Source organism: Prionailurus viverrinus, chromosome E1, assembly GCF_022837055.1.
Source record: "Prionailurus viverrinus isolate Anna chromosome E1, UM_Priviv_1.0, whole genome shotgun sequence".
NCBI classification, from domain to species: Eukaryota; Metazoa; Chordata; class Mammalia; order Carnivora; family Felidae; genus Prionailurus; species Prionailurus viverrinus.
Window position 1 is genome coordinate 26,321,533 of NC_062574.1, and position 26,611 is coordinate 26,348,143.

The window sequence follows — 26,611 nt, forward strand, 5'->3', positions numbered from 1 at the left end:
ATATGTGAACAGGCGAGGATATCCAATCTCACTACTCCAATTCAACCCTGTACTATATATCCTAGCTATTGGAATAAGGCAAGAAAATATGTTAAAAGTGAAACATTATTTAAAAAGTAAAATAATGTGGGGTGCCTGGGTGGCTCAGTTGGTTAAGCGTCCAACTTCAGCTCAGGTCATGATCTCACGGTTCATGGGTCCAAGCCTCACGTCGGGCTCTGTGCTGACAGCTCAGAGCCTAGAGCCTGCTTGGGAATCTGTGTCTCCCTCTCTCTCTGCCCCTCTCCTGCTCATGTTCTGTCTCTGTCTCAAAAATAAATAAAACATTTAAAAAACAATTTAAGAAAGTAAAATAATGTCTACTAGAGGATGTAAATATACAATTCTGTGTACTTAAAAAGTCCCACAAAATCTCCAATACCAACTAGAACCAAAAAATCACTCAGCAAAGTTGCAGGTTACATGGTCAATACACAAAAAACAAACTCTATCTCTACGGGAGCCTGGTGGCTCAGTGGGTTAAGCGTCCAGTTCTTGGTTTAGGCTCAGGTCATGATCTTGCAGTTTCATGAGCTCAAAACCGCATCAGACTCTGCACTGGTAGTGCATAGCCTGCTTAGGATTCTCTCTCTCTCTCACCCTCCCCTACTCACACTATCTCTCTCTTAAAAATAAAGAAATAAACTTTAAAAAAATGAACTCTATTTCTGTAATATTAACACATAACTAGAAAAGAAAATTCCAAGTGGAATCATACAATATTTGTTCTTTTGTGTCTGGCTTATTTCTGTTCAAGGTTCATCTATGTTGCAGCACATTTCAGAATTTCCTTCCTTTTTAAGGTTAAATATTCCATAGTATGTATATACCACATTTGTTTATCCATTCATGTATCAATGGACACTTGGGTTGTCTCTACTGTTTGGCTATTATTAACAATGCTGCTATGAATACTGGTGTACAAGTATCTGTTTCAGTACCTGCTTTCAATTCTTTTGGATATATACCTAGAAATGGAACTGCTGGAACATATGGTAATTCTATTTTTAACTTTTTGGAGAACTGGGAATAAGGTTTTTCAGTTAAAAATAGGAAAAGGAAGAAACTTACAATGAACCCTCTGGTACTAAAATGGAATTGTATCTATTGGTAGGAATACATAATTTTCAACACACAGAAAATATATAAATATAAATATATATATATATATATAGAAGTGTATATTTGCACACACACACGTAATTACTAGCTCTGTCTGCTGAAAGGGCCTGGAATACCAATCGCAACAGCAATGAATAAAACTAACACCCAGAACTTGGCTTCTAAATATTATTTGCCACTAAAAAGAACCAGGGCTCCCTGGAAAAATGGCTGAATCCAAGAGTAGGCCAGGGAAAAGACCATATGATCCTGGAACACTTTGTGCCAGAAAGTAAGGAAATGCTCCAAGAATGATGGATACATGTCAGAAATACACAAGCAACTTGAATAAACTCCCACTTGAACATCTAAACAAATCATATAATAATGGATTATCACTCACTGAATAAAATGGGAAATCATGAGTCCATAAAGATATAAAATGAATAAATTTAATGTTTAGTGAGGACATGCTATTTATAAAGTTTCAGAGATTCTCCCCAAAGTCTTCTTTAATTATAAAAGGAAAAAAAAATAACTTTATGGTGATGACTAGCAGTCATTACATTAATCAAATTATCAAAGTAATCATCAGTAATGCAACAAAATGAAACGATTTGCCACTTGACAGAATGCAATAGGTAGAATGGTAGAATGGGAAGCACTGCTTCTGTGACATTCCTGCCAAAGATATCTAGTCTTAATCTAATTATGATGAAGTCCCAAATTGAGAGACATCCTACAAAGGCTGTAATCTTGTATGAAAGTCAAGGAAAGACTAAGGAACTGTTCTAGACTGAAGAAGAGAGCAAAATGACAACTAAATGCAATGCATGATTCTGAACTGGATCCTTCTGCTATAAAAGATTTATTGAGATAACTGACAAAACTTTGATCTAGTTCTGAGTATTAAATAGTAAAAATGAATCCGTTTTAATTTCCTAATTTTTATGGTTTTATTGTAGTTATATAAAAGAATGTCTTTGCTTATTGGGAATAGACACATAAGTATCCGAGGGTGATGCAGTTTTGGGTCAACAACTTACTCTCAAATGGCTCCAAGGAAAAAAAGATTTATTTGTATTATACTTCCAACTTTTGTATAATTTGGTGGCTATGTCAAATCTTAAAAAGCTAAAATAAACACACAACTGCATCTACTGGCCAGAGAGTTTGCCAATTAACAAAGTAGTATTCTAAAGTACAGTTATCTTTCTATATCCACTTATCCATGAGTGAAAATTTTCTGTACGGCAATTATAGATTCTATTCTCACTAAATATGTACACGTGTCAGCTGGATTGGTATACATATTTCATTAAGTATTTCTACATATCAAGAAAAATAACTGTTAATCTTTCTAAAGCATTAGCCAAGTTTACTCAGTGATAAAAAATATTGGAAAATTTTGAGAATTTTCCTTTGTATTGCCACTACAGAGGTCACTATTATGTTTTCTATAAACTTGCAAAAATTTTAATTATTGGAGCTGAAGGAAATCCCTTCAAGCAATTACTCATCCATTCTATCATCCTGTCCTTAAGTAAATTTGCAGATAAAGCAAGAGATTCACACTAATCCTGCTAACTTCTGGCCTCGCTTACCAAGATTAAAATAGCATAGGACGGGGCGCCTGGGCAGCTCGGTCAGTTAAGCATCCGACTTCAGCTCAGGTCATGATTTTTCAGTTCATGGGTTCAAGCCCTGCGTCAGGCTCTGTGCTGACAGCTTGGAACCTGCTTTGGATTCTGTCTGTCTGTCTGTCTGTCTGTCTCTCTCTCTCTCTCTCTCTCAGTCCCTCCCCTGCTCATGCTTGGTGTCCCTCAAAAATAAATTAACACAAAAAAATTTTTATATAGATAAATAAATATTGAAAGTTAAGATAAAAAAAAAAACAGGACAAGGGTTAGTAAACTATCTTTAAAGGGCCAGAGAGTAAATATTTTGGGTTTTGTGAGCCATATAGCTCTGTCCAACTACTCAACTCCAATGTTGCAGTACAAAAGCAGCCAATGACAGTATGTAAATGAACATAAACTATGTTCCCCCAAATTTATAAAAACAGGCAGCAGGTCATATTCAGCCCATGGGCTATAGTTTGCCAACTTCTGGCACAGAAGAAAGGTTACATCAAAAAAGTATTTATCAGGGCGCCTGGGTGGTTTGGTCAGTTAAGCGACCGACTTCAGCTCAGGTCATGATCTCATGGTTCCTGAGTTCGAGCCCAGCATCAGGCTCTGTGCTGACAGCGCAGAGCCTGGAGCTGCTTCAGATTCTGTGTCTCCCTCTCTCTCTGCCCCTCCCCTACTCATGCTCTGTCTCTCTCTCTCTCTCTCAAAAATAAATAAACATTAAAAAAAATTTTTTTAGGGGCGCCTGGGTGGCTCAGTCAGTTAAGTGTCTGACTTCAGCTCAGGTCATGATCTCACGGTCCATGAGTTCAAGCCCCGCGTCAGACTCTGTGCTGACCGCTCAGAGCCTGGAGCCTGTTTCGAATTCTGTGTCTCCCTCTCTCTCTGACCCTCCCCCATTCATGCTCTGTCTCTCTCTGTCTCAAAAATAAATAAACGTTAAAAAAAATTTTTTTTAATATTTTTAAAGTAGGTATCAAACCAGACCAGTTATGATTTAGATTCTTAAAAGCATTTTTATGACCATAATATATTAGGTGAAAAGTAAAAGCAATATACACTATAATCTAAATTTTGTAAAAAAAAAAAAATTTTTTTTAAAGTATGTGCATAATACATATTATATATATGTTTTATACACATATGTTATATAACAAAAATGGCCACAAATTCTTCCCATCTCTATATGGAAGCCCCTTTGCAAGGTCACTTTATAGGTCTTCCACCCAAGAAATGAACTCCACCACTTGAATCTGGGTTTGGCCACGTGATTTGCTTTGGTGACTAAGACATTAGCAAACATGACACAGAGACTCAAAAGGTATTTGCACACTGGGGTTTGCTCTCTTGCTGCTTCTAGAACCCTGGGGCCACCACATACAAAAGCCAAGATTAGATGATGAGAGATACCCACCAGTCTCAACCAACTGCCAACCAACCCCCAACAAAGAGTTGCTTAGCTGACCTACAGTTGACCTGCAGCTGAACACAGATGCATGAGTGGCCCAGCTGAGATCAGCAGAAGAAATGCCCAGCTGAGCCCAGCCTAAATTGCTGATCCCCAGAATAGTGAGCCAAATAAATGGTTGGTTTATTAGATAGTAATGGGTAACTAATTGCGTGTGTGTGTATGTGTGTGTGTTAAGAATAGATAGCAAGTAAAATATCAGGGCTGATACTAAGGAAATAGTTGAATTAAAGATTCATGTTAATAATTTTTTTTGTTTTGTTTTGGTTTTGTTTTTGTTTTGTGTGTGTGTGTTTTTTTTTTTTAAATTTTCAATGTTTATTTATTTATTTATTTATTTAAATATATGAAATTTATTGTCAAATTAGTTTCCATACAACACCCAGTGCTCATCCCAAAAGATGTCCTCTTCAATGCCCATCACCCACCCTCCCCTCCCTCCCACCCCCCATCAACCCTCAGTTTGTTCTCAGTTTTTAAGAGTCTCTTATGCTTTGGCTCTCTCTCCCACTCTAACCTCTTTTTTTTTTTCTTTTTTAATAATTTAAGTACACATTTATTTTGGTGTTTTCCAAATTTCCACTAAAAAACAGATAACACCTTTATTTCAAAAAACTTCAATGTCATTAAAAAACACATAATTCAACATGAAATGGAAAGTATAATGATGAAAAGTAAATGAAAATGAAAAGTATTTTTCATAATTTCCACTAAATACTGAGAGTCTAAATATATGGACATTCTTGACCTGATGCATTTGAATGAGCAAACAGATTTTACGTTCTATCAAAGTTCGGGGATAAATAGTTACAGTTATATAGAAAACTAAGCAAATGACAACACAAATATTAGTAGTGAAAAAAATAAAACCTAGTTTGGGGGAAGAACTGTAATCATAGTAGAAAACTGGTTATGCTTTTCATGATATTTATGTAATTACAATACTGTAAACACTAAATGTAAGGCTTTAGGCGGACAAGTAATGGGACAATTTAAAAAGGATACCAGGAAGGCAAGAGAAGGTATCTAAAACCAAAAATTCAAGAAAAAAGCTGTACATATGTTATTCTTTAAAAAATAAATAAATACCCAAGTATTTAATAAGTAAAATGATTAAAATTATTGACTTCAAATAGTAGGAAATGGACCGCAGCAACTTCTTACTCAACACATCTCCAGAGGCAAGGGACACAAAAGCAAACATGAACTATTGGGACCTCATCAAAATAAAAAGCTTCTGCACAGCAAAGGAAACAATCAGCAAAACTAAAAGGCAACCGACGGAATGGGAGAAGATATTTGCAAACGACATATCAGATAAAGGATTACTATCCAAAATCTATAAAGAACTTATCAAACTCAACACCCAAAATACAAATAATCCAGTGAAGAAATGGGCAAAAGACATGAATAGACACTTCTCCAAAGAAGACATCCAGATGGCCAACCAACACATGAAAAAATGCTCAATGTCACTCATCATCAGGGAAATACAAATCAAAACCACAATGAGATACCACCTCACACCTGTCAGAATGGCAGACATTAACAACTCAGGCAACAACAGACGTTGGCGAGGGTGTGGAGAAAGAACACCTCTTTTGCACTGCTGGTGGGAATGCAAGCTGGTGCAGCCACTCTGGAAAACAGTATGGAGGTTCCTCCAAAAACTAAAAATAGAACTACCCTACGACCCAGCAATTGCATTGATCCACAGGATACAGGCATTGATCCACAGGATACAGGTGTGCTGTTTTGAAAGGGCACATGCACCCCCATGTTTATAGCAGCACTATCAACAATAGCCAAAGCATGGAAAGAGCCCAAGTGTCCATCGATGGATGAATGGATAAAGAAGATATGATGTATATATAATACACACACACACACACACACACACACACACACACACAGTGGAGTGTTACTCGGCAATCAAAAAGAATGAAATCTTTCCACTTGCAACAATGTGGATGGAACTAGAGGGTATTATGCTAATCAAAATTAGTCAGAAAAAGACAAATATCATATGACTTCACTCATGTAAGGAATTTAAGATACAAAACAGATGAACATAAGGGAAAGGTAGCAAAAATAATAAAAAACAGGGAGGAGGACAAAAACATAAGAGATTCTTAAATATGGAGAACAGAGGATTACTGGAGGGGTTGTAGGACGGGGTATGGGGTAAATGGGTAAGGCGCATTAAGGAATCTACTCCTGAAATCATTGTTGCACTATATGCTAATTAATTTGGATGTAAATATAAAAAAAATAAATTAAATAAAAAAATTTTTTAAATAGTAGGAATTGGAGAATAGAAATAGGCATTTGTTCAATGCCATATCTTTGACTCTAACTACATACATATATACATACTTTGAAAGTATAAAAAAAGTAAAAGTATAAAATTTAAAGAGAAAAACAGTCTAGGAACCAATCCAAGTATATATAACAATTTAGTGTACGATTATGACAAATATTTATATCAGGAAAAATTATTCTTTAATTGACACTGGGACAACTGATCATCCACTTAGAAAAGCATACAATTAGAGCATCAACTCATACATATACAAAAATAAATCCTATAAATAAAAAAGTTAAATGTTAAAAAAAATTTTAACTATACTGAATTATGAAAAATATATATTGCTCACAATTTTTTAAAATTTTAGTTTAAAACTCTTGAGTAGGTAAAATACACAAAATATTTAAGATAATTTAATATTTCTCTAACTACAGATTAACTGTTTAAAAGCAGATATTTAACGCCAGACATATTGAATAATATCATCTATTTTCTCTTGCACAGGGTTTTTTTCTCACCAGCCAAGAAAAAAAAAATTACCCAGCCATTCCTTTTCTCTGTCTTTTCCCCATTTATAATCAATGAATCTATTTGCATTCAATTTTAGAGCTAGGCTCAAGTCATGCTTCTATCATTTACATACTCAAACAGTCTGATATCTTTGGGCTTGAATTTTCTCACATATAAAATGAGTCTAGTATCTACTCAATTTTCTTCACAGTGCTAATGAAAGGATTACATAAGAGAACATATAAATTGCCTGGCACAAATATATATTCCAAAAAGCTATCACATTATCATTATTATTAACCCTTTAAGAAATACAGATTATTAAGCGTCTGGCATATCATAGGTTTCAAAATTTTTGTTGCCTTGAATAAATTATACTCTAACTAATTGGTAATTTTAACAACTTGTTCTTACAGCAATTAGAGAAATCAAAAGGTGTTTCCAATCTCTTGTTTATATTAAGCACCAATGTACCTCTTGTTCCCTGAAGTCATTATTTGATCTCTTATTTTTGTGTGCTAGTACATAAAACACTACCACCAAAACGTACTGCAGAAAGACAAAAAAACATTTTAAAATCTGCTTTAAGTCTTCTCTATTTAACAGTACTGTCACACCTCCTTTAGTACATGGATCTGAGTAAAACTTGTAAGCTACAGAAACCATGATAAATCATGTACTTTCTCAACTTTGGCTATTTTTTCATTCATTTATTAAACAAATGTGAAAGTACCTACTAGGTGCAGGTCCTGTGCCAGATGCTGGTTATTAAAAAGGCAGTAAGGGAGACATAACACTTGTCCTTATGGACAGCCTGGCAAGGAGGCAAACAAAACAGTTAAACCTACAAATAAAATATATAATTATAAACTTCAGGAAGCATTATAAAGAAAAGGACAGGGTGTTGAGAGACAGACTAAAAGAGGAACTAATGTTAAATTAATTACTTGTATGGTACTGAATATAATATGGCCTATTACAGTACAGAAAAGCACTTTCACCTAAGTTCATCTGGAAGAGTTTATTCACAGGCAGAATAATGAGGAGGTTGAGAGAATCAATTCTAGGCCAGACTAAGTTTTAAACCAGAGTCTACTCATCAGCTTTGTGACATGACCAAGCTACTTAAATTCTCTATGCCTCAATTTCTACATCTGTAATTGGGGAAAATACCAATACCTTTCTCAAAGGGCTATTGTAAGGATTAAGTTAAATTCTTTCATTTTATTTTGAAAATTGTCAAATCCACAGAAAAGTTAAAAGAACTTACAATAGGCATTACCTCACATGAACCTGTACTTACCAGGTGAATTAATATTTCTAGAATGTTTAGTAGAGTTTCTGGCACATAGTAAGCAAGCATTGTATCACTACATAAGCAGTTATATTAAAAGTAAATTAAACTTTGAGAAAATGACTTGTAACATACTTTCAGAGAAAACTGGCCATTTTCTGCTGAGATCCTAGAAAATATCTTAAATTTTAAAGGGAGAGTGGGGGGGAGAGAGAGAGAGAGAGAGAGAGAGAGAGGGAAAGACAGAGACAAAGGAGGAAAAAAAGGAGAAAATATCCCAAGGTTTGCCCAATGTCAACTTTATCAGAAGGTCAACAGCGCACTCTACTGGACCCACATCTCTTCTACACACTAGGCAAAGGTAATAAATAAATGCTACTGCTACACTAAATCAAAAAATATAACTACTTTTATAAAAGTATATAGCCAATGTAAGCCTTTATTTAATGAAGAAATAAAAATCAGATATAAGCATAAGAATGAGTCTATAATAATACCTCACCTAGGAGTGCCTGGCTGGTTCAGTTCAGTGGAGCATGAAACTCTTGATCTCAGGGTTATAAAAAAACAAACAAAAAAAAACAACAAAAAAAACCCCCACCTAACCTATTGTGAAAATTTACTGAAAGTGAAGAGAATATAAATAAGTTCTTAAGAAAATGATTATGAATGGTGGAATAAAGTAAAATCAGAATGGTAACACTCTATTAAAAAACGATGGTTCTCTTAATTTATTTTGACGTGAGAGACTAATGGCTTTTCTAGATCTCTGATGTATGAGTGATTAGTATAAACGAAAGAATCTAAAATGTAAGGAAAGAGAATAAACAGTGGACAATGGATGGTAATTATAAAAGAGAGGAAATATTGACACCATTTTCTGACTTGAAGAGAGAATGAGTATACTTGAGATGACAGGATGGTAAAAAGACAACTACCCAATTCTCTAATCAACAGGCTGGAAACTAAATTATTTTAAAGAAAACTAAGAAAATTTTAAGAGAAAAACTTAAAAAGTTTAATGTCAAGTTTAGATAAAAAGAGAAATCATTACACTAATTTATCATTTCATTTATGAAGGAGTTTTTCAAAAAAATATAACTATGGATTTTAAAAGTATGAAGACTATAATATTTACATTTTTTAGGAATAAGAGAACTAAACCATTAATTTATGAATACAAATATAACTATCCTTCCAAAAATAAGTTGTCTTTCCTAATACCATCTTATAAGAGCCAAAACAGAAAAAGCATCCTTAGAATTTAGAAGTGTTAGAGCTAAAAGCAATATAAGGTATATAAAATCTAGTTCCACTTTCCTTTTCCTCCCATTTGAAGGAACAGGTCCTAAAAAGATATGTTACTTACCCAAGTCTCTCAATTTAGCTTATTTAAGATGTTTAGATTATCTAGATTAAAATATGATATACAAAATGTGAGGCATATCATCTATCAACCAGGAAAAGTTCTAAAATATGGACTGCATTTAAAAAAATACTTTATCTAAAGTTTTGGTGATAAAATGATTTCAGAGGCTGCTATACAATAAATATTAAATCTTATGAAACTATATATTTTTCTTCCACTTCTTTATGAAATCATGTATTCCAAAATTTATAGAAAATACTTTTGTGATTTATAATAAGCCACGTAGCAAAGATTATGAAATGTTATACAATGGTGAAAAAAACAATGTCTTCAATATTTGGTGCTGGGAAAAATGGACGGTAATATGCAAAAGAATGAAACACAATCATCTTCTTAGACCATACTCAAATACCAACTTAACATAGATTAAAGACTCGAACATAAGACCTGAAATCATAAAACTCCTAGAAGAAAACATAGGTAGTAAGCTCCCGTGTCAGGTCTTAGCAATGATTTTTTTAATCTGACACCAAAAGCAAAAGCAACAAAACAAAAATAAGCAAGTGTGACTATATCAAACTAAAACACTTCTGCACAGTAAAGAAAACCATCAGCAAAATAAAAAGGCAACCTACAAAACAGGAAGAATTATTTGCAAACCAAATGTCCGATAAGAGGCTAAAACCCAAAATATACAAAGAACTCATAGGACTCAATAGCAAAAAAAAAAAAAAAAAAAAATCCAATTTAAAAATGGGCAAAAGATCTGAGAAAAGACATACAGATGGCCAACAGGTATATAAGAAGGTACTCAACATCAGTAACCATCTGGTAAGTGCAAATCAAAACCACAGTGAGCTCTCACTTCACACCTGTTAGAATGACTATTATCAAAAAGACAAGAAATAACAAATGTTGGTGAGGATGTGTGGCAAAAGGAACCCTTGTGCACTTCTGGTGGGAATGTAAATTAGTGTAGCCACTATGGAAAACAGTACAGATATTACTAAAAAATTAAAAACATAACATATGATCCAGCAATTCCATGTCTGGGTACTGGTCCAAAGGAAATAAAATCACTATCTCAAAAAGATACAGGTACCCTTGTGTTCACTGCAACATTACTTATCATAGCTGAGATATGGAAGCAATCTAAGTATCCATCATTGGATGAATGGATAAAGAAAATGTGGTATATATAAATATATACAATAGGTTATTCAGCCATAAAAAAGAATGAAATCTTGTAATTTGCAACAACATGGATGGACAGACTTCAAGGACATTATACTAAGTGAATTAAGTCAGAGAAAGACAAGTACCATATGCTCTCACTTATATGTGAAATCTAAAAAAAATAAAAATACACAAAAAAAACATGCTCATAGATATAGAGAAGAGACTGGCAGTTGCCAGAGGTAGGGGAGTGGTGTGGGAGAAATGGGTGAAGGCATAAACTTCCAGTTATAAAATAAATCATACACCAATAATGAAGCAACAGAAAGAGAAATCAAGGAATCGATCCCATTTACAATTGCACCAAAACCCATAAAATACCTAGGAATAAATCCAACCAAAGAGGTGAAAAATCTATACACTGAGAACTATAGAAAGCTTATGAAAGAAACTGAAGACGACACAAAAAAATGGAAAAATATTCCACGCTCCTGGATAGGAAGAACAAATATTGCTAAAATGTCAATACAACCCAAACCAATCTACATATTCAATGCAATCCTTATCAAAATAAGGATTCTAGCATTCTTCACAGAGCTAGAACAAAGAATCCTAAAATTTGTATGGAACCAGAAAAGACCCCGAATAGCCAAAGCAATCTTGAAAAAGAAAACCAAAGCTGGAGGCATCACAATCCCAGACTTCAAGATGTATTACAAAGCTGTAGCCATCAAGACAGTATGGTACTGGCACAAAAACAAGACACTCCGATCAATGGACGAGAATAGAGAACCCAAAAACGGACCTACAAATGTATGGCCAACTAATCTTTGACAAAGCAGGAAAGAATATCCAATGAAATAAAGACAGTCTCTTCAGCAAGTGGCACTGGGAAAACTGGACAGCAACATGCAAAAAAATGAACCTGGACCACTTTCTTACACCATACACAAAAATAAACTCAACATGGATGAAAGACCTAAATAAATGTAAGACAGGAAGCCATCAAAATCCTCAAGGAGAAAGCAGGCAAAAACCTCTTTGACCTTGGCTGCAGCAACTTCTTACTCAACACATCTCCAGAGGCAAGGGACACAAAAGTAAACATGAACTATTGGGACCTCATCAAAATAAAAAGCTTCTGCACAGCAAAGGAAACAATCAGCAAAACTAAAAGGCAACCGACGGAATGGGAGAAGATATTTGCAAACGACATATCAGATAAAGGATTACTATCCAAAATCTATAAAGAACTTATCAAACTCAACACCCAAAATACAAATAATCCAGTGAAGAAATGGGCAAAAGACATGAATAGACACTTCTCCAAAGAAGACATCCAGATGGCCAACCAACACATGAAAAAATGCTCAATGTCACTCATCATCAGGGAAATACAAATCAAAACCACAATGAGATACCACCTCACACCTGTCAGAATGGCAGACATTAACAACTCAGGCAACAACAGACGTTGGCGAGGGTGTGGAGAAAGAACACCTCTTTTGCACTGCTGGTGGGAATGCAAGCTGGTGCAGCAACTCTAGAAAACAGTATGGAGGTTTCTCAAAAAATTAAAAATAGAACTACCTTATGACCCAGCAATTGCACTACTAGGTATTTATCCAAGGGATACAGGTGTGCTGTTTCGAAGGGGCACATGCACCCCCATGTTTATAGCAGCACTACCAACAATAGCCAAAGTATGGAAAGAGCCCATATGTCCACCAATGGATAAATGGATAAAGAAGATGTGGTGTGTATACACACACACACACACACACACACACACACACACACACACACACACACACACAATGGAGTGTTACTCGGCAATCAAAAAGAATGAAATCTTGCCACTTGCAACAACGTGGATGGAACTAAAGGGTATTATGCTAATCAAAATTAGTCAGTCAGAGAAAGACAAATATCATATGACTTCACTCATGTAAGGAATTTAAGATACAAAACAGATGAACATAAGGGAAGGGAAGTAAAAATAATATAAAAACAGGGAAGGGAAGAAAACATATGAGACTCTTAAATATAGAGAATAAACAAAGGGTTGCTGGAGGGATTGTGGGTATTTGGGTAAATGGGTAAGGGGTATTAAGGAATCTACTCCTGAAATCATTGTTGCACTATATGCTAACTTGGAAGTAAATTTAAAAATTAATTAATTAATTAATTAATTATGTCATGAAGATGTAAAATAGCACTTTGACCATGGTTTATATCTGAAAGTTGCTAAAAGAATAAATCTTTAAAGTTCTCATCACAAGAAAAAAAAAATTTTTGTAATTATAAAAGGTGACAGATGTTAACTAGACTTATTGTGGTGATCATTTCATAGTGTATACAAATATCGAATCATCATGTTGCACACCTGAAAATATGTCAATTATACCTCTATTAAAAAGAAAAAAAAAGAGAGAGAGGAGGAAATGCTTCTGTACCAGAAGTAAATAAGTTTCTTTTTTTTTTTTTTTAACGTTTATTTATTTTGAGAGAGAACAAGAGAGAGAGTTTGTGCGTGGGGAAGGGGCAGAGAGGGAGGGGAGAGGTTCCCAAGCAGGCTCCATGCTGTCAGCGTGGAGCCCGACATGGAGCTCGAACCTGCAAACTGGGAGATCATGACTGACCCGCAATCAAGATTCGGACGCTCAACCGACTAAGCCACCCATGCACCCTGCAAAGTAAGTTTCTAACAGGAAGAAAAAAAAAAAATTTCTATACTCAAAGATTCCTTTCTTTAAATAAACTACCTCGGGGCGCCTGGGTGGCGCAGTCGGTTAAGCGTCCGACTTCAGCCAGGTCACGATCTCGCGGTCCGTGAGTTCGAGCCCCGCATCAGGCTCTGGGCTGATGGCTCAGAGCCTGGAGCCTGTTTCCGATTCTGTGTCTCCCTCTCTCTCTGCCCCTCCCCTGTTCATGCTCTGTCTCTCTCTGTCCCAAAAATAAATTAAAAAACGTCGAAAAAAAAAAATTAAAAAAAAAATAATAAATAAATAAATAAATAAATAAATAAATAAATAAATAAACTACCTCTACTCATAGCCCCATTATTCTTTTTCACATCCATGGAAATGATTAGCTTGAGAAAATGCTTTTGAAAAACTAGATATGTTACCTAGTGCTAAATGTCTATGAGATTTACACTAAAAATGCTACCATCCACTTTTAAAATTAAAATGACAGTTAAAACACACAAATCTATATATTTTCTTAACAATTTACTAAAATACAAAAAGATTAACTACTATTTTATATTTTGTACTGAGTATGATTCGATCGTAACTGCTTATTCTAATATTGTTAGGAAGAAAAAGTATCATTGAAAATACAGATCATTTTACCTGAGTATTTGTGACTTTTTCCCTAATCATTCAGAAATTACCTAAAATTACTTTATACCTTTATGTTTTTGACTCCAGACTACAAAAAAAAGAATATTAGAGCTCAACCACATGGTCTTTCTGTATTTGCAAAAGTACTCTAGTGATGATAAATTTACTTTATCTATGTTGAATTAGTATGGCATATACCACTTACGTCTTCTTACAAACCAAAGTTCTATGTCACACTAGTGAAATGTTATCATTTTAGTTACTAGATTTGAGAAATTTAGTTTAACAAATCTTTAAAGTTATAAGAAATTATCAGAAAACCATACCTTTAATCTTGTAAGTAATGTATCACCCACCTATAAAAATTATCCCATTTCTACAGTAATATAGTTATACTACCTACAGCCAAGGAGAAAAACTTATAAATTCTGGTTTAAAATATAACCGATATGGGGCACCTGGGTGGCTCAATAAGTTAAGCGTCCGACTTCGGCTCAAGTCCTGATCTCACTGTTCATGGGTTTAAGCTTCACAATGGGCTCTGCACTGACAGCGTGGAGCCTGGAGTCTGCTTCTAATTGTCTCCCTCTCTCTCTCAAAAATAAACACATAAACTTTAAAAATATAACCAATATAAAGATAGGGATATACAGGTATAAATGCAATTATACTTTACCAATAAGAAGACCATAATAAATGATGAACATAGTACATAACCAAAAGGAGAAATTGATCAAAGCACTTAGCTAAAAATTAAGGTATCCAGCCAGGAAGTCTGCTTATGGTCATGTGGTCTAGACTCTAAACAGGTTTAGCCATAGACATCCTTACCAGATATTAAAAGAATATGTTACTTAATTATAAATCTAATTCCTCGGGGCGCCTGGGTGGCGCAGTCGGTTAAGCGTCCGACTTCAGCCAGGTCACGATCTTGCGGTCCGTGAGTTCGAGCCCCGCGTCGGGCTCTGGGCTGATGGCTCAGAGCCTGGAGCCTGTTTCCGATTCTGTGTCTCCCTCTCTCTCTGCCCCTCCCCCGTTCATGCTCTGTCTCTCTCTGTCCCAAAAATAAATAAACGTTGAAAAAAAAAAAAAAATTTAAATCTAATTCCTCAAAATTAGTATCAAGCAATACTATATATTTTAGCAGCATTTAAAGATAACTATATATATTTGATATTAATATTATATAATACCTTTAGTAGCAGCACACAAATATGTAGCCATTTGCTGCTATTATTGCTACTGCTGCTACTTCTACCACTTATCACTTAATAAGCTCTAAAATATGCTAAGTATACTCTAATCACTTTATAAGCAATCTTTTAATGTTTATTTTTGAGAGAGATAGTGTGAGTAGGGGAGGGGCAGAGAGAGAGGGAGGCAGAATCTGAAGCAGGCTGCAGTCTCCAGGTTGTCAGCACAGAGCCTAATACCAGGCTTGAACCCACGGACCACAAGATCATAACCTGACCTACCCAGGCGCCCTTACTCTTACCACTTTATAAATATTTACCAGTTTAATCCTCCTAACAGCCCTGTGAGAGAGGTACTATTACTAGCCCTGTTCAACAAATGGAGAAACTGAAGTAAAAATAGCTCACAGTAGAAAAACTTAATCAAGATTACATAGGTGTAAAGAGCAGAGTTGTGATTAAAACCCAGGTAGTCTGATTCAAGCTCATTCTCTTAACCAATAAAAACAAAACGAAATTTAAAAATCCATTTCTCTAATTTTAATTATTACCAATCACAGCTTATCCTATACTTGATTTCTTTATTCTTGAGGCTTCTACATAATGTTTCTTTCCTTTATATTGATATTAGAATACTGCTTATAGGACTCCAGGATTTCTGAGAGGCATTTTAGAGAGAATGTAAAATAAAGTGATTAGAGCATTTGCCAGAGTATCATACTGTTTAGATAGGATTTAGCTCTAGTATTTGCTAGCTTTGTGACCTTAAGCAAAGTACTTAATTCTCAGAGTATCCTTATCTATAAAATGGGAATAACAATAGTAACTGCCTATGCCATTGTAAGAATTAGAGAAGATTCTAACTAACACATATTTAGCAGGCAACTAATATACACCATATGCTATTCTAGGTACTAGGGATACTTATGAAAAAGACTGACATTACATTCTAACAGGACAGATAGATAATAAACAGGTAAATAAATAAATTCAAACAGTAAGAGCTATGAAGAAAATAAGGCACTGTGAAAGAAAATGAGGTAGAAAACATTGGCAGAGGCAAACACACAGTATATATTATTATTGACAATTTAACATTAAAGGCTCCTAAGATGACTTTTCCCCATTTAGTATTTTTAAGAATTTAAAGGAAGACTCTTTGAGGGCAGGGAATATAGTTTTCATTCATTCAGTCTTTAACTAGGTTTCCTAGCACAAAGGTAGGTACTTGGACCATAAAGATGAATGTAACAGTCACGGCCTTCAAGGAGGTCTCAATATGCTAGAAAACCTGGTGTTGTCCTTAATGGAACTTAGAGCCTTGTAAAGAAGATAGTAAGAGTAAGGTAAGTGTTAAAAACCAAAAAGTACAAGGAACATTCAGATGGGAATCTAACTCAAAATTGGGGATGTCAAAGGCAGCTTCCTGAAGAATTAGCAGAAGCTGGTCAAAAAAAAAAAAAAAAAGAGGAAGAAGGAGAAAGGGCAAAAGAAAATAAAAAGTTTATAGAGGACCTATGATTGTACAGATAAACAGGAAGGCTTATAAGCCATCTAAAGACTTCTAGGGGTGCCTCGGTGACTCAGTCAGTTAAGTGTCTGACTTAGGCTTCAGGTCATGATCTCACAGTTTGTGCGTTTGAGCCCCATGTCGGGCTCTGTGCTGACAGCTCAGAGCCTGGAACCTGCTTAGGATTCTGGGTCTCCTTCTCTCTCTGCCCCTCACCTGTTTGCTCGCTTGCTCTTTCTCTCTCGCGTTCTCTCTCAAAAATAAATAAAACATTAAAAAAATAAAATAAAATAAGGACTTCTAGAATTTGTCCCCAGAGTCAATGAGTTTTTTCATCTCCTCCCTGAAAAATTAAGAGTACAGACAGAACATATGAAACAATAGTTTTTAAGATACAGGATTTCAGGTAAGAAAGAGTGATCCCTGAAAGATAGGAAATAAATGCAATAGGTCCTATAATCGCCTAGGCTTACTGCCTTGAGAGTTTCTAGGCTGTGCCATGGGGAGGGGGAACCAAGATATAGCCCAGCAAACCTGAATTTAAGAGACTCTGCTCTTCAGTCCAGAAAAATGGGAAGACTAAAGTTCACAGGGAAGAATATTAAAGTGGAGATAGCTGCACAAAGAATGAATTCCAGAGATCTGCAGACAGACCTCTCAAATATCTAGCAGGGTATTAGTCAGCATATATGAGAGAGTAAACAATCCAAGAGAGCAGAAAGAATCACCCTAAATGATGAGGCACTCACACAGGGCATGGAACAGTGCCTGTTCCCACCAGCCAGACTAGAAAATCTAACAATTCATAGAGCATTAGGTAGAGGACTCAGAAGGAGCTAGCCTCTACTGAGGTAACCCACAACTAAACCCTGCTCAGATCCCACCTAACAAATCCTAGAAGCAGATTAAAAGCATCAAGCTGATTCCCTGTAACTTAACTGTATCTCAGAATAAAATTCAAGAGTATTTATAAAAATATAACAACACCCAGCACCCAGCAGGTAAAATTCACAACATCTGAAATTTAATTTAAAAATTTAATTAAAAAAAAGGCACGATTCCATTTATATAAAACTATGGATATGAAAACTAATCTACAGTGACTGAAAAAAAAAAACAAAACTCTAGAGTTGCCTGGAGGTGGAGGGATGGGGTAGAAAAAGGTCCACTGGTCTATCTTGCACTTAGGATGGATCTTTTCCAGGTATCATTTCATAATATCATGCACAGGCCATTTAGAAAATATTTGGTTCACTGATTTTACAGATCTTATAAGTGGTAATACATTTCATTATATAATATCAAAAAGTCACACTGTATATCACCATCAATATCATTAGGAAAGTCTACAAGTACCATAAACTGCCAAGTTCACAGTGGCATATACAGTTTTCAAAATTCTGATTTTCAATCAAATTTTATCAGGCTTACTTTATTTCAAGAATTGCCATAGTTTATCTGTCAGTCATTCTTTCAAGTAAAAATAATGTTCCATGAAAAATGTGGCTAGTTTAGCTAACAATTCAAACTATTCTACAAGTGCTTTTCCTCAAGATAATCATCCTATTCTGCATGCAAAATGTTTTGAGTACTGCTCACTTCTTCACACAGAATGTTAAAAAAGCTCAAGGGCTGAGTTAATAAACTTAGTAATTTTTACTGCTTCATCAAGGATATTCTTAGGTGAAACTGGCTTTTGTTAACTGTTCATTAATGAAGAAAACTACTATGCGAGGGGAGGGGAGTAGTGCCTGGGTGGCTCAGTCAGTTAAGCATCTGGGTCTTTCGGCTCAGGTCATGATCTCACATTTCATGAGATTGAGTCCCACATCAGCTTAGGTCCTGATCTTGAGGTTTGTGGGGCCCTGCCTCAGGTTCCATGCTAACAGCACAGAACCTGCTTGGGATTCTCTCTCTCCCTCTCTCTCTATCCCTCCCTCGCTTGCACACACTCTAAGTGAATAAATAAACTGAAAAAAAAAAAAAGAAAAAAAAAGATTGGTATCACTTTTTTAAAGTAGGATCTATGCCCAGTGCAGAGCCCAATGTGGGGCGTGAACTCACAAGCCTGAGATCAAGACCTGAGCTAAGATCAAGTTAGACGCTTAATCAACTGAGCCACCCAGGTGCCCCTTATAAAAGGCAAATAACATATTATTACTATGAAAATACTTTTTACCTCACACACTGCCTGAGAGAAAAAATGTCAGTAACCTCCAAAACTCCCTAGACTACCCCTTGAGAACTGCCTGCCCAAAGGACACTGAAAGAATTATAGGGAAGTATAGTCCACATTAGAATCTACAAGAGAAAACCTTTCAGATTTCTTTCTAGTCCAATTCTCTCATTTTATAAATGAGGAAAGTGGGGCACAAAGAAAATAGGGTTTCCTATCTCACACATTGCTAGTAGCAGAGATGTGACAGCATTTCGAGGACTTCTGAGTTGTTTTCTACTATTCTTTGCATTATACTATTCCTTAAAAAAAAAAGTTTAGCAAATTCCACATTTTCCTTCTTTACTGAACAATGGCATAAATACGTACATTTTGTGGAGAAAAGGAGTTTATCTTTCCTAATGGAGAGTTGAGTATTGTGGTCTTTCCTGAAGCAACTTTTGCATCCAAATGACGCACTTCCTTTTCAAAACAATGACGCTTTCTTATCTGTTAATACAAAGCCAAAATGAAGTTTAATGCAAACTAAGTCTGAGCAGGCAAGTTGTTCCTGAAGGTCAAAAGTAGTTTTTCTATATGTGTTAAGCATAAAAAAAAAAAAAAGATGACTCTTTCTAACTGGAAATAATCAAATAATTTTTAAATATACAGGGGCACCTGGGTGGCTCAGTCGGTTAAGCGTCCGACTTCGGCTCAGGCCATGCTCTCATGTTTGTGAATTTGAGCCCCACATCAAGCTGTGTGCTGACAGCTTGCTCAGAGCCTGGAGCCTGCTCCGGATTCTGTTTCCCTTTCTCTTTGCCCCTCCCCCGCTCACACTGTGTCTCTCTCTTTCAAAAATAAACAAACATTAAAAAAATAAAAAATAAAGGGGCGCCTGGGTGGCGCAGTCGGTTAAGCGTCCGACTTCAGCCAGGTCACGATCTCGCGGTCCGTGAGTTCGAGCCCCGCGTCGGGCTTTGGGCTGATGGCTCAGAGCCTGGAGCCTGTTTCCGATTCTGTGTCTCCCTCTCTCTCTGCCCCTCCCCCGTTCATGCTCTGTCTCTCTCTGTCCCAAAAATAAATAAACGTTGAAAAAAAAAAAATTAAAAAAATTAAAAAAATAAAAAAATAAAAAATAAAAAATAAAAAAAATAAAAAGTACAAAGTAGCTATATTATCAATTTATGCCTTAAGTAAATATTTAACTAATTCCTCATATATAGGAAAGCACCATGTACTCTAAAGACATATTATGAATAATGTATTATAATGACATTCTTTTTAATGAGTAATATTATAAAATGAAGTTACAATATTTTATCCTTTAATTTACATCTATGATACGACCCAAGTAAATTGCACAAGGGCCAATGAAAACTTGATTGATACTTGACTATCTTGTGCAGCTCTAATGGTACTATTTCACTGCCAATAAATTGTTTACCTGCTGTGTAGTTTCTAAGGGTCGAATTCTTTTCTTCTCTACTTGAAAATCATCATTTTCATCTTTTTTTATGGAAGCCTGTTTCTTGGCAGATAGTTTTGCAGCCAACGTAGATTTTTCAGGAGAGTCTTCTATAAGAAGTCATAAAAAATTAGTATAAATAACTGACACTTAGGCAATTTTTCCAGGAAAAATTAGAACCAAGATGTTAAAGACTCAAAATTTCCTTACTTTAAAACATGAGAAGGTTGACATGTTTAAAAGCATGTATTTACCACTGAGTTTAACAAAGATATAACATCTTGAGAAATATGCTTTCATCAGGAAACTCCAATTTTGATTTCTTAATAGGCTTATGCTTTTGTAAACCACTCCCAATAATGCGGTTTAAAAAATATAACTGTAAGGGGTGTCTGGCTGGTTCAGTCAGTTGAGCATCCAACTTCAGCTAGGTCACAATCTCACACATTTATGAGTTCAAGCCCCGCATTGGACTCTCTGCTGTCAGCACAGAGCCTGCTTTGGAAACTCTGCCCCCCCTTCCCTCTCTCTCTCTCTCTCAAATTAAATAAACATTAAAGTATATATATAAGGGCACCTGGGTGACTCAGTCAGTTAAGTGTTCAGGTCATGATCTCGTGGTTCATGAGTTCGAGCCCCATGTCAGGCTCTGTGTTGACAGCTCAGAGCCTGGAGCCTGCTTAGGGGTTCTGTGTCTCCCTCTCTCTCTGCCCCTCTCCCGCTCATGCTTGGTCTCTCTCTCAAAAATAAGCATTTAACAAATTTTTAATTAAAAAATATACATTTATATAGATATAGATATCTGTAAGATTCTCCCAAGAAAAGTATTTCATTTATATACACATCTTTCTAAGGTATCTCAATGTTTCTTCCCTACTAAGCTTCTAAATGTTCTTTACACTTAAAAACACAGTAGAATCAACCTCCTATAATCTGCCTTTTAGTCCCACTACCTTGAAGGTCATCAGTGACCTCTTAATCACCAAATAATATTAGCTCCTTTTAATAAATGTGAACACTAGGTTTTAAAGAAGTTAATATGCCCAATATCACATAGCTAGTAAGAAGCAGAGCGTGGATATGACTGACTCTAGCTGTCTGACTCCAAAATCCATCACATAACCTCTAGGGATACAGACAAACAGAACACTGTCTTCTTGAAATATAACAAATACGTTTCCTTTTTCCTTAACATCTGTTAACACTTTACTTAACTGCTCCTATACATGGGTTTCTCCTTTTCCCTAAATGTGAGTGTTCTGAAAAGTACCTTCCTTCCTTTCCACTCTTCTCTATACATTCCTTCCACTTCTAGGGCTTGAATTCATTTAATAAGCATTTATTTTACTGAGTCCATATAATTCCAGAAACCATGGAAAAGCAATGAAAAAGAAACAGCCTCTGCCTTAAAGGATTTATAGACCATCAGAGAAGAAAGCCCTATAAGCAGGCCCAATACTGATTTCAAAAACCAAGTTTGAGTCTGTAAAAACAAAGTAAATCTATAGCACTGATTCTCAAGCTTTTACTGAGGAGGACTATATTTTTTAAATAAGTATTGCTTAAAATTTCCAAAAGAGAATAAAAGACCTAGAACTTCCCTGACTCATTGTGCCCTTACCCCTGCAAGCCATGTTTTTTCCCCAAGACTCTTAGGAACATAGTTTAAATACCATTGTATTCTAAAATCTTAATGGTTTTGCCTTTTATACCTAGGTCTTTTTTTTTTTTTTTTTGACCTATACAATTCAATTTTATTAGTATCAGGCAGCATGCTAAAAGTTTTACATCGATCAGCTCCTGCTATTATGGCATAAAATAGCAATTGTTAGTTTACAATTGGGGAAACTAATACATAGGAAAATGGAGTTAAACGCCCAAGGTAAACAATGGGACGGATTCTAAACCTGTTTCCAATGTAATCCAATACCTTGAAGTTCTGGATTTTTTTTTATTTTTAAGTAATCTCTACACCCAACATGGGGACTCAAACTCACAACCCTGAGATCAAGAGTTGCATGCTCTACTAAGCCAGCCAGATGACTTTTTAACTTTTTTTTTAAAGTAAGCTCTATGCCCACCATAGGACTTGAACTCATAACCCCAAGACCAAGAGCTGCATGCTCTACCTGCTGAGCCAGCCAAGTACCCCCAATACACTGAAGTTTTAAAAAATTATCAACTAATATAAGCTCATTATGAAAGATTTCAGCAAATCAGAAATATAAATAAGAAAAAGTAAAATGCCATCTGCTTCCCTCCCCCACTTTCTCACTTCTGTAAATCTTCCTCCCTGAGGTAATCACTATCAATCTTTTGGCCTAAATCCATCCATCCATCCATCCATCCATCCAACCTTCCTTCCTTTCTTTCTTCCCTTCCCTCCTCCCTTCCTTCCTTTCTTTCTTCTTTTTTTTTCCCAGCATTTGTTTTTTGTTTTCCTCACAGTAAGTGTACTCTTTTATCCCCATCCCACTCACCCCCCTCTGGTAACCATCAGTTTGTTCTCTACAGTTAAGAATCTGTTCCTTGGGGCGCCTGGGTGGCTCAGTCGGTTGAGTGTCCAACTTTGGCTCAGGTCATGATCTCATGGTTCACGAGTTCGAGCCCCACTTCAGGCTCCATGCTAACAGCTCAGAGCCTGGAGCCTTCTTCAGATTCTGTGTCTCCCCCTCTCTCTGACCCTCGCCTGCTCACACACTGTCTCTCTCTCTCCCTCAAAATAAATAAACATTAAGAAAACAAATTTTGTTTAATAAAAAAATTTTTTTTAATTAAAGATTCTGTTTCTGGGCGCCTGGGTGGCTCAGTCGGTTAAGCAGACGACTTCGGCTCAGGTCATGATCTCGCGGTCCGTGAGTTTGAGCCCCGCGTCGGGCTCTGTGCTGACAGCTCAGAGCCTGGAGCCTGTTTCAGATTCTGTGTCTCCCTCTCTCTCTGACCCTCCCCCGTTCATGCTCTGTCTCTCTCTGTCTCAAAAATAAATAAATGTTTAAAAAAAATTAAAAAAATAAAATAAAATAAAGAGTCTGTTTCTTGGGATGCCTGGGTGGCTCATTCAGTTGAGTGTCTAACTTTTGATTTCGGCTCAGGTCATGATCCCGGGGTTGTGGGACTGAGCCCTGCATTGGACTTTGCACTGAACGTGAAGCCTACTTAAGATTCTTTCTCCCTCTGACTCTCCCCCGCTTGCCTGTGTACACATCCTCACTCGCTCTCTTAAAAAAAAAAAAAAAAAAAAGGTCTTCTTTCTTGGTTTGTCTTTTTTCTCTCTGCTTTCCTTTGTTTCATTTCTTAAATTCCACATATGAATGATTTCATATGGTATTTGTCTTTCTTTAACTGACTTAGCATTATACTCTCTAGCTCTATGTGTTGGAAATGGCAAAATTTCATTCTTTTTTTTATTACATTTCTTTGTTTTTGAGAGGCAGAGAGAGACAGAGTGCGAGTGGGGGAGGGGCAGAGGGAGAGGGAGACACAGAATCCGAAGCAGGCTCCGAACTGTCAGCACAGAGCCTGATGTTGGGCTCAAACCCACCAGCAGTGAGATCACGACCTGAGCCAAAAGTCAGATGCTCAACCGACTGAGCCACCCAGGTGCCCCACTTTCATTCTTTTTATGGCTGGATAATTTCCGATTGTATTTACATACCACATCTTCTTTATCCATTCATCTATCTACAGACACTTGGGCTGCTTCCATAGCTTGGCTATTGCAAACAATGCTTCAATAAACATAAGGGTGCATGTATACCTCTGAATTAGTGTTTTTATATATTTTGGGTAAACACTCAGTAGTGCAATTCCAGGACTATAGGGTATTTCTATTTTTAATTTTTGAAGAACTTCCATACTGTTTTCCAGAGTGGCTGCACCAATTTGCATTCTCACCAACAATGCAAGAGGGTTTCTTTTTCTCCATATCTTCACCAACACCTGTTGTTTCTTGTGTTTTTGATTTTAGCTATTCTGACAGGTATGAAGTGATATGAAGTGATATTGTGGTTTTGATTTGCATTTCCCTGATGATGAGTGATGTTGAGCATCCTTTCATGTGTGTTGGCCATCTATCTGTGTCTTCTTTGGAGAAATATCTGTTCATGTCTTCTGCTCATTTTTTAATTGGATTCTCTTTTGGGTATTGAGTTGTATCAGTTCTATGTATTTTGGATACTAACCCATTGTCAGTTATGTCATTTGCAAATATCTTCTCCTATAGAAGAAGTAGGTTACGTTTTAGTTTTGTTGGTTGTTTTCTTTACTGTGCAGAAAATTTTTATTTTGGTGTAATTCCAATAGTTTATTTTTGCTTTTATTTCTGCTGCCGCAGGAGGCAAATCTAGAAAAACAGTGCTATGGCTGATGTCAAAGATTATTGCCTGTGCTTTCTTCAAGTTTATGGTTTCAGGTCTTACATTTAGGTCTTTGATCCATTTTGAGTGTTTGTGTATGGTGAAAGAAAATGGTCCAGTTTTTCTTTTGCATGTGGGTGTCTAGTTTTCCCAACACTATTTGGTGAAGAGATGGTCTTTTTTCCAGTATATACTCATTCCTCCTTTGTCAATATTATCCACGTAATTGTGGGTTTTATTTCTGGGTTTTCTGTTGTATTCCATGGAGCTATGTGTGTATTTTTTGCCAGTATCATACTATTTTAATTACTACTGCTTTGTAATATAACTTGAACTGTGGAATTGTGATACTTCCAGTTTTGTTTTTCTTTTTCAAGATTGCTTTGGCTATCGAAGCAAAACAATCAAGTCATATGTCACATCAATAGGAGAAAGGATAAAAGCTATATGATCACTTCAAAAGATGCAGAAAAAGCATTTGACAAAGTACAACATCCATTCATGATAAAAAATCCTCTGCAATGTAGGTCTAGAGGGAACATATCTCAATATAAGGCCTTATATGAAAAACCCACAGTCAACATCATACTCAGTGGTGAAAAACTAAGAGCTTTTCCCTAAAGGTCAGGAACAAGTGTAACCACCCTTATTCACATAGTACTGGAAGTCCTAACCACAGCAAATGGACAATCTAAAGAAATAAAAGACATCAAAATTGATAAGAAGTAGAATTTTCACTATCTGCAGATGACAGAATACTATAACATACAGAAAACCCTAAAGACTCCACCAAAAAAATACTGATAAATGAATTCAATAAATTCACAGGATACAAAATCAATGTACAGAAATCTGTTGCATTCCTATACACTTATAATGAAACAGCACAAAGTGAAATTAAGGAAACAATCCCACTTACAGTTGCACCAAAAACAATAAAATATCTAGGAATAAACTTAACCAAAGAAGTGAGAGAGTTTATACTGAAAAGTATAAAACATTGATGAAAGAAATTAAAAATGATGCAAAGAAATGGAAAGACATTCCATACTCATGAGCTGGAAGAACAAATATTGTTTAAATGTCTATACTAACCACAGCAATCTACAGATTTAATGCAATCCCTGTCAAAATACCAACAGCATTTTTCACAGAACTAGAACAAATAATCCTAAAATGTGAAACCACAAAAAACCTTTCATGACTAGGTTTTTAATCTATCTGGAATCAATTTTTGTGCATGAAGTAAAGTAGGACACCACTTTAAATTTTTTCCATATGGAGGCGTGTCTGGGTGGCTTAGATGGTTGAGCATCTGACTCTTGATTCCAGCTCAGGTCATGATTCCAGGGCATTGGGATTGAGCCCCATGCAGGCCTCTGAGCTGTGCACAGAACCTGCTTAAGATTCTCTCTCTCTCTCTCTCTCTCTCTCTCTCTCTGCCCCTTTCCCCCGCTCATGCTCTGTCTCTCTCTCTCTCTCAAATTAAAAAAAAAAAAAAAAAAAAAAAAAAAAACCTACATTTTTTTCCATATGGATATCTAAGTACCAATTTTAAAAAGGTCCCTCCGGGGCGCCTGGGTGGCGCAGTCGGTTAAGCGTCCGACTTCAGCCAGGTCACGATCTCGCGGTCCGTGAGTTCGAGCCCCGCGTCGGGCTTTGGGCTGATGGCTCAGAGAGTGGAGCC

General features: G+C 36.1%; 1 protein-coding gene across 1 annotated transcript in view; it reads right to left on the reverse strand.

Moving 5' to 3' along the window:
* Positions 1 to 26,611, reverse strand: part of BRIP1 (BRCA1 interacting helicase 1) — a 212,543-nt gene that overhangs the window by 175,636 nt on the left and 10,296 nt on the right. The window contains 2 exon segments of the mRNA XM_047833355.1: positions 19,492 to 19,611; positions 20,549 to 20,676. Coding sequence (XP_047689311.1) covers positions 19,492 to 19,611; positions 20,549 to 20,676 — 248 coding nt within the window.